Source organism: Leptidea sinapis, chromosome 30, assembly GCF_905404315.1.
Source record: "Leptidea sinapis chromosome 30, ilLepSina1.1, whole genome shotgun sequence".
NCBI lineage: Eukaryota > Metazoa > Arthropoda > Insecta > Lepidoptera > Pieridae > Leptidea > Leptidea sinapis.
Window position 1 is genome coordinate 1,207,076 of NC_066294.1, and position 9,813 is coordinate 1,216,888.

General features: G+C 37.6%; 1 protein-coding gene across 1 annotated transcript; it reads left to right on the forward strand.

Moving 5' to 3' along the window:
- Positions 1 to 2,478: 2,478 nt before the first annotated feature.
- Positions 2,479 to 3,122, forward strand: LOC126973833 (calexcitin-2-like). The gene has a single exon (XM_050821178.1). It carries the CDS (start codon positions 2,534 to 2,536, stop codon positions 3,080 to 3,082), a length of 549 nt encoding a protein of 182 aa, XP_050677135.1. The 5' UTR covers positions 2,479 to 2,533; the 3' UTR covers positions 3,083 to 3,122.
- The last annotated feature ends 6,691 nt before the right edge of the window (positions 3,123 to 9,813 follow it).

Genomic DNA, 9,813 nt, shown 5'->3' on the forward strand with positions numbered 1-9,813 from the left:
AGTTGTTTTGTAGATTAATATTAAAATCGCCCAGTAGGAAACCGATGCTAATTTGACTCGGACAATGCATCAAAAAAAGGTTAGGCATCCATTCACGAAGGTCTATATCCTGACAACAGCAGCACATATTAAAAGAAACATACGCAGTAGTTTATCATAGCTAGGTACAATTATTTTGCCAAAATTATTATGACAGGACCTGGATGATCGGTGTTTTTTTTTATGGAATAGGAGGACAAACGAGCGTACGGGTCACCTGGTGTTAAGTGATCACCGCCGCCCACATTCTCTTGCAACACCAGAGGAAACAAGAGCGTTGCCGGCCTTTAAGGAAGGTGTACGCGCTTTTTTTGAAGGTGGGTACCTTCGTCCTGTCCTGTCGTATCGTCCCGGAAACACCGCACAAGGAAGCTCATTCCACAGCTTTGTAGTACGTGGAAGAAAGCTCCTTGAAAACCGCACTGTGGAGGACCGCCACACATCCAGATGGTGGGGATGATATCCACAAAAGCCCCTGTGTAGCAAATTTTATCCCAAGATCAAGAGCTGATTCTAAATAGAATAACTCATTAATATATGAATAACTCAAAAGAAAAAATGGCGCATTTAATTCTCACGTCTTTCGTAATCAGACAGATCCTTGAAGGTATTGTTACCGTGGTAAAATGACATTTAGTGTCCGATATGTTTTGCAATGATATCACTTACATAAAGATAGCGTACTTGCAGTTGCGACAAACACGATAACATTTATGATTATATTATATCTTATAGACACGATAAATCTATTGACAAATTCGGTGACAATTTTCATAAGAAAACACGGTCTCTAAATTGAATTTATATAAGTTTATGACTTATACCACCGACTACCTGTCTGTGCGAGGTTTTAGGTGATAATTTACTAGAGTGTAATTAGCGTGCCAGTGTCCACTTTATTTTATAATTTGTTTAATTATTCATAACGAATCGTTTATATCTATTGTTTCAGCGTTATAATGTGACAGGATACACTCACTCACTTTTTAATCAATCACCCAAAAAAAACATTTTTAATGTAATAATAAAGATATTCACGAAATGTGCAATCTGCATGACCTTTACGCTTACTATCAATTGTTTGTTGTCACGCCGAAAATTCTAAGCTGCTGAAAATAGTTTTCAGTATCCGATCTCAAGTTTACACTATATTTACAATCTTAAGATTGTTTAGAATCCAGTTTGTATGTCATCCGTGAATCGCTTCTATCTGGACCTCCATTCTAAATACTAATCTTTATTTCCAAATCTTCCTATAAGGAGAGGTGAGAAAACAATTATCTGTCACATTCATACAAATAACTCATCATGAGATCACCAAAACATTTCATAGGACGGTTGTTGAAATGCCGAAAGTAGAAAGTGGATTATTATGTCAATCTTGGGAATTATTGATTCAGGGCTATGAATAAAATTTTCAAATCTTCTATTGTGTTTGTTTGTTCTAATATAAAAAACGGCATTAAATAATAACAATTATTTTGCGGCTAGCCCAGATTTGGATTTTTTAATTAAAATACGAGACGAGACGAGCAGGAAGCTCAGCTGATGGTAATTGATACGCCCTTCCCATTACAATGCAGTGCCGCTCAGGATTCTTGAAAAACCCAAAAATTCTGAGCGGCACTGCAATTGCTCTCGTCACCTAGAGACATGAGATGTAATGCGTGATACGTGAAGCAGTAATATTTACACATTACTGCTTAGCTTCTATTTCGTACTAGGTCTTACAAGTGCTGTTTAACACTGATCAGCAAATCAAGTTTATTTTTACTCGTTCGTATCTGTTTTCTTATTTCTTCCCAAGCTTCACAATATCGAGTCCTATGTACAAGTGTGTTTTCCACTTACCTCCCTCTTATTTGATGCCGCAAATTTAAAACCGCAATTATTAATCGTTGATTCAATTTCTTATCAGGTATAATTACTACTGATAATACATTTATAATCTAACGATTATTAGCCGTCCGCGATATTATCAAATAATTTTACCAAATTGTAATCAAAGATTGTAATTTATTAAATCTGTGATCAGTAAATACTTAACTATCAAAGCCCTGTCAAGAAGATTGTGAATAATTGTACATTATGGTGGGTTCCCCTGTTCAAATTATTGGAATTTTTCATGTTGATTTAATTGCTTTTAATATTTAGTTAATTACTGATCGATTCGTAAATATAATTACACTTAGCGGCACAGTAACAGGTTGTTTTAAACAAAAAATTTTTCGTGGCCTCGTTCATTTGGCAGATATTATTAAAAGTGCAAAAATATAAAATGTTTATTTTGTAAATTATAGCCAGCATTTAGCATGTGAATAATAATACTGAACAGACGAACAAACTTATTTTATTTATGTGTTCCACATATTAAATTATCTAATTTTCTACAGAACCCTAAAATTGTATCTAATTAAAGCTATAAATTTTTCGTAAATATTATGAAACCAGACATTTGACTTAATTAGTGGAAAGTGAAACAAGTCTCGCCAAAATGTTGTCAGAATTCAGAAAAAAGAAGTTATTGTATGTGTTCAAAATGTTCTTTGATGTGGATGAAAGTGGAACAATAGAGAAGAAAGACTTCGACGATTCTTTGAATATTGTCGCTAAGTTACAGGGATGGGATGTTAATGACAGTAGATTTAAAGTAGGCCAAGAGGTAATGGCGCAGATCTGGAATGGACTATCAGCCGCGGCGGACAAGGATAATGATGGCAAAATCAATGCTGAAGAATGGATCGCAATGTGGAGCTCTCATGATAAGGCATCCATGCCAGAATGGCAACAACTATACTGCAGAGTTATTTTCCACATTCAAGACTACTCACAAGATGGTGCAGTAGATTCCGATGAGTATGTGAAGGTACACACAGCTTTTGGTACCGACAAAGATCAAGCTTCAGAGGCATTCAAGAAGTTATCAGATGGAAAGCCAAGCATTACCTGGGATGATTTCCAAAAACGTTTTGAAGAATTTTTCATGTCTGATGATGAGAATGCACCTGGTAACTATTTGTTTGCTTCAAACAAATTTGACTAAATTAAGTATTATTTATTAAGTTATTAAATTATAAATTTTATTTTATTATTTTATTTCTGCGTGCAACGTCCTCTTTTTAACCTAACTTCCTTAGAATTGGTATTTCTTGCAATAGACCTATATTAATGATTCATTATCAACATGAGTTCGGTCTAAGGTTTGGTAAATCTATCTTTTGATAATAATTAGGCTAAGAACGTATTTTGCTAGAATTGGATTTAATAAAGTAAAGATTAATTATTTTTGTGAGATATTGATTTTATTTACATTTTCAATTATAACAACAGTACAGTAATGTAACTGTACAACAGAAGTAGGCAAGAAAACTCAACTCTTACAATAAAAGAGAAATCAATCCATTCATTCTCCTGCTCTCAATTTCGTGGGGCACTTTTTTGATGGAGAAAAACACTGAATTTGCGTGACCACCTGATGTTAAATGATCACCGCCACCCACATTATGTTGTAACACCAGAGAAATCACAAAAGCGATGCCGGCTTTTATGTCTGGATCCACTGAAATGATTTTGAGGATTCTGTAACCAATAGAAAGTCACATTATTGTTGTGACTGTCATTCAAATGCTAGAATATATTAACCCGATAGTGAAAAGACTTTTTCATGGTAGTTGTATTTGTAAAGTACGTCAAAAGCAACAGTCGAACACTAAAAATAATTTATAGGGCAAAACAACTTTTGCTGGGGATAGTCTATGAAGCTAATCGAATCTATCTATAATAAATAAAATTTTCATTGTTTTTTTTATGAAAAATAGAGTTGTTATATCGTTCTTATGAACTGTCCAAAAAAATAGGTTGTCAACAGAGTGATCCCCTTGAGCCTGCAATTTTTTAGTTTGGCTATAAATTCGATAATCACAAATTAAAATTCTAAATTCAACGTTTGGTATTTGGACGACAGTAACCTAGGAGGTGATATGGATACTGTGTTTTCAAATCTTTTTTTAATCAAAAATAAATTTAAAGCCATTGGCTTGGAGCTTAATTTTAGCAAATGCGAACTTTCTATAAATGACTGCGACTTAAATTTCAATGACGTAAAACAAAAATTTAATATTTTGGCTCCATACATTAAAATAGTTAACGGTAATTCCCTTCACCTTTAACGTTCTCCAATTTTTGATGAATCTATTTCTAAATATATTAATAATTCAATTACTAAATTTATAAATTCTGCTGACCTTGAAATCTAATAAAACAATGTATCTCACAAATAATACATACTAAGTATATATAATATGATGTTCTTTAGTGCAATGGCCAAGTATATATTTATTATATACCATATATTTATTTATTTATTTAAATCATAAAACACTTTCAATATTGATACGGTCACCATACGATGTTGTTAGGTTAGCCAATTATGTAAACACTTGAGACAGTACCAGACTTGGTATTATCAGACAGATCTCACAACTTTTTACAGTAGAAGAACTGAGTTGCGAGACTTGGTTTTTTTAACCGACTTCAAAAAGGAGGAGGTTATCAATTCGATCAGTATTTTTTTTTATGTATGTACACCGATTTCTCTGATATTTATGATCAGATTTACGTAATTTTTACTTTAGTTCGATGCAGGATTTGGTCCCATAAAAATTTTATATAGTTTAGCCCCGTAGTTTTCATTTTATGAACATTTTTTATGAAAATTTTTGTTTACCTAGATGATTACATCTACAGGATTCAATTTACAGTTGATAACCTGCTCAACCCCAATATTTGCATATTAGGAAATTGACTTGAGATGTCGCTCTTGTAAATCTAAACAATCTACAGGATCCACTTTACAGTTGATAACCTGCTGATGAAGCCACAACCTGAGAGTTGAACAAAGCAAACAGAATTTTATAACGAGGCGGTACTCGAACGGTTAGCTCAGTTGGTTAGAGCACCGGCACGGAACACCGGAGGTCGTGGGTTTGAATCCCGCCTCGTTCATAAAATTATGTTTTTCAAATTTTATTTGTGTATTAATCCTAGAAGTGAGGGTTATCACTTTAAAAACATAACATATTCCATAATTGTTTCTGAAGAATCGTATATGTACTGGCAGATATGAACTAATACAAGGATAAGGTGCTACACATAATCCAATCTTAGATAGAAGTAATGGACTGTCTAATTGATTATTTAATAATTTATATAAGATAAGAATTTGTGATGCATTTCGTCGCAATTCTAAGGTTTTCATATTGAAGAATTTTAATTTGTCTTTGTAACTTATAATAGTGTAATTATGAGTAACATAACTCAACTTGGATATAATTTTTTTTGAACTGACTCAATCCTAGTGATGTACTTTTTGTAATAAGGGCACTAGACTACCGAATTGAATTTGTTTATTTTTTACGGCTTTTTAAGGAGTTTTCATTCAGGTTGATTATATACTATAATTATTAACTGACACTGACTTCAAAAACTGAACAATATCAAATAACTAAAAATTTAATTTAATACATCTTTCCTTTAATATTAATAAAATACTATTATTTGTATGTACTACATATTGATAGGTTTTAAGTCGATACCAAGCCCTAAACAAAATAAAACTTAATATTATAGACAGTTTACTTACTGTAATTATTAAGGTTGTAGGCACATATAAATAATAGTGTTTTATTAATATTAAAGGTAAAAGTGTATTAAATTAAATTTTTAGTTATTTGATACTGACACGGGAGTGGGTCAGGGATTGGAAATAATACTCCGCTTATAGGAACGAGTCTTTATTTGCGTTCACTTTTTCTGAACTTGCACTTCGCTGGTATGCCGCTTTTCCTCTTGTGGGCGGCGGTACCTTTAACGCGTCACACTGCACCGAACACTACTTCTCTTCTGTCTTCTTCTTCTTAGATCACTTCCACTTTTCACTACTTCTTATTTTCTTCTTCTTCTTCTTTACACTTTCGAGTCAGAACTAGAACTGCCGTAGGCCACGCTTAGTACGGCTTATATACCCCCGGATCCGTTCTATTTTCAAAATGATTCTCCCATTCCATCTTTAAATTTAAATTGTACTAGAGAATTTTTTTAACTATTTTTATCCTGCTTACACATTTTCCATCCCTTTTTTTCTGTTCGATTTGATCCTGAACTTACTAGAAATTTCCTTTAACTTTACAAAACCCAAAAAAATCCATACACTGGTAGGTGTATCGAACCCGGGTCTACAGCGTCTAAAGTAAACACTTTTCCGCTGAGCTACGAGTATTGCTGACGGAGCTGTTGAAAGTAACAATGTCTTGAAGTGTGACAACTCTCGTCATATACTTCGAAGGGTTGCTACGCAACACTGCCCCCTCCCAAGACATGATCGTCCCGATCATCGTTGCTTCCGTAGTACTTAGCCACCCGATCGACATGTACGATTTTCGGGGGACTTCGAGGGGTACGCTGGATCCTGAGAGTCACATCATTTATCCTTGTGATTACTTTATATGGTCCCTCCCAACTTGGTTGGAGCTTCGGAGACTTCCCCTTTCGCCTTACAGGATTGTGTAACCAAATCAGGGTTCCCTCTTCAAAACTAGAAATATTAGCTCTTCGATCGTAGTGGGTCTTCATCCGTTCACTTGCCTTAAGCCCAGTTGTTCTACATTCCTCGTAGATGTCAACCATTTTTTTCGGTAACTCATCCACATATTCTGTTATACTTTTCGGAGTATCCGGTGGACAGCCTGAGAGTAAATCAGCTGGCAATTTCAATTCCCTTCCAAAATTGGCGTACGCAGGAGTCACCGTTGTTGTCTCGTGTATTGCGCTTCTATACGACATAAGAAACAGTGGAATGTACTCATCCCAGTTATCCTGATGACTGTCCACTACTTTTGCCAGATGTCGCTCCAATGTTTGGTTAAACCTCTCCACCATCCCGTCCGACTGTGGATGATATGGCGTAGTTCTGGTCTTATGGATTCCCAAGATCTTGCAAACTTCTTGAAATACTTGGGGCTCGAAGTTCCGCCCTTGGTCACTGTGCAACTCCAAAGGCACACCGAATCTGCAGAAAACTTCATTCACCAGCTTCGTCGCAACGGTAACTGCTTCTTGATTCGGTAGAGCAAATGCTTCCGGCCACTTCGTGAAATAATCCATCACCACCATTATGTAACGGCTTCCAGCTTTGGTGACTGGAAACGGTCCGGCTATATCCAGAGCTACTCTCTCCCACGGAGCCCCAACATTATACAACTTCATAGCTCCTCTGCTCCGGGTTTGAGGTCCTTTGACAGCTGCACAACTCTTGCATTTACGGCACCAGTCTTCCACATCATCACGGCAATGCAACCAGTAAAATCGTTCTTTAATTTTTATGAGAGTTCTTCTTATTCCCAAATGTCCACCTGAAGAACCATCGTGATAAGCTCTCAGGATCTCGTTCACCTTCTCCCTGGGAACGACCAGTTGCAGATGGCAATCCTTTCCTTGCGGGGTTTCCCATTTCCGGCAGAGCAACCCGTCATGCATCACCAAACTATTCCATTGTGCCCAGAGACTCTTGGTAGCCGTACTGTGTCTAGCCACTTCAGACCATTTTGGTTTAAGTGATCCACTTGCTAGCCAATGTAAAAGTGGTTGAAGATCCTTATCATTTTCCTGAGCTCTCCTCATTGCATCGTTGCTCCAGTTCCCATCGATCGAATCTGTTCTGATCAGTCAGATTATTGGATTTTCTTTCTCCTCCTGACAAATGCAATGTTTGCATTCCGTCGGACAAGGTCTTCTAGATAAAGCATCTGCGTTTCCATGAGTTTTTCCTCCTCGATGTTCGATTTCAAAGTCATACTCTTGAAGTTGCTCAATCCATCTGGCCACTTGTCCTTCCGGATTCTTGAATTCTAGTAACCACTTCAAGGCGGCATGATCAGTCCTTACGAGGAATTTGCGACCCATCAAGTACTTTTTAAAATGTTGTAATGTCTTCACCACGGCAAGTAACTCCCTACGAGTTACACAGTAGTTTCTCTCCGGCTTCGATAAAGATTTGCTAAAGTATGCAATTACAACTTCTTGATCTCCCCTCTTCTGAGATAACACTCCACCAATTCCAGAATTGCTAGCATCAGTATCTACTATGAATCTTCCCTCCGTGTCAGGATATCCGAGGATAGGTGATTCACATAGTCGTTTCTTCAACTCTAAGAAAGTTTGTTCGCAGTCTTCATCCCAGGAAAAGGCTCTTTTCTCCTCCGTCAGTCGATGTAAGGGCTTAGCAACATCGGAAAACCCTTGCACAAAGCGTCGATAATAAGAGCATAGTCCAAGGAATGCTCTCACATGTGTCTTTTCTGTCGGCGTCGGCCAGTCCTTGACAGCACTTATCTTGGCAGGATCCGTCGCAACGCCTTGCTCCGAGATAACGTGCCCCAAGTAATTCACCTGACGTTGAAAGAAGGAACATTTCTTTGGACTCAACTTCAAGTTGGCACCCTGCAGTTTTTCGAAGACTTTTTCGAGCTTCTTAAGATGATCTTCAAAACTTCGTCCCATAATGATTATGTCATCCAAGTAGACAAGGCAGGTTTCTCCCAACATACCTGCCAGCACATTCTCCATCAACCTTTTGAAAGTAGCTGGGGCGTTGCATAATCCGAAGGGCATTGTTTTGAACTGCCATAATCCTTTTCCGGTTGAAAAAGCCGTCTTCTCCTTGTCTTTAGGGTCCAGATCAACTTGCCAGTAGCCACTTTTCAAATCCAGAGTAGAGAACCACGTCATGCCACAAAGTGAATCTAAGGTGTCATCGATTCTTGGCAATGGATAACTGTCCTTCTTAGTAACATCATTCAGACGCCGATAGTCCACACAAAATCTAGTTGATCCATCCTTCTTCTTCACCAGAACCACTGGAGAACACCATGGACTCGACGACGGTTCTATCACACCATTTTCTTTCATATCCCGAATCATGTCTTCCACTTCTTGTTCGCGTGCAAACGGAATACGTCTTGGTCTTTGCCGTATCGGAACAGTGTCTCCTGTGTCGATCTTGTGTTTCACCAAACCAGTTCTTCCGATGTCCCCGTCGTTCTTTGAGAAAATCCCGGAGTAGCGTAGCAGGAAATTTCTCGCTTTTATTAACTGTAGCTTGTTAAGATTGTCCTTACAGCTATCCAGAAGTTTCTGTATGTTCACATCCTGGTATGCAGCTTCGGTCTTCCTCCCTTCTTCACACTTTCTTAACCAAGCTATCTCCTCACAAGCTCCGATCACTGTTCCCTTCCTAATGATTTGCTTGTCCTCATGAGGATTAAACACGGGAACCATCGCAATCTGGGAGTTACCCACAACAGTCCTGGCTGGGATCCATGTCGTGTCCGATGTCTCTCATTCCATTATAGCGCATTTACAAGGTCTTCCTCTGTCATCCCTTGGTAGGACTACCGGGACTAGGGTCTGCGATCTCGGATTTAAAGTAGTGTCTCTTAAGCACAACACTTTCCCAACAGCTCCACCTTTTATTGGAATTTCTTCACCTCCATGCTTCAATACACCATGTTTCATGTCAATGGTACACTGATGATTTCGAAGAAAATCCAACCCAATGATGCAGTCATCTGTGATATCCGCTATTACCACTTTTTGCCAGTACAACGTATCCCCGAGTTTCATGGCCACGACCTTCTCTCCCTGGACTGGTATGCGCTGGCCTGTAGCTGTTGTCAGTGTTAAGTTTACATTTTCTCGCATATGTCGTCTTCCGATGCT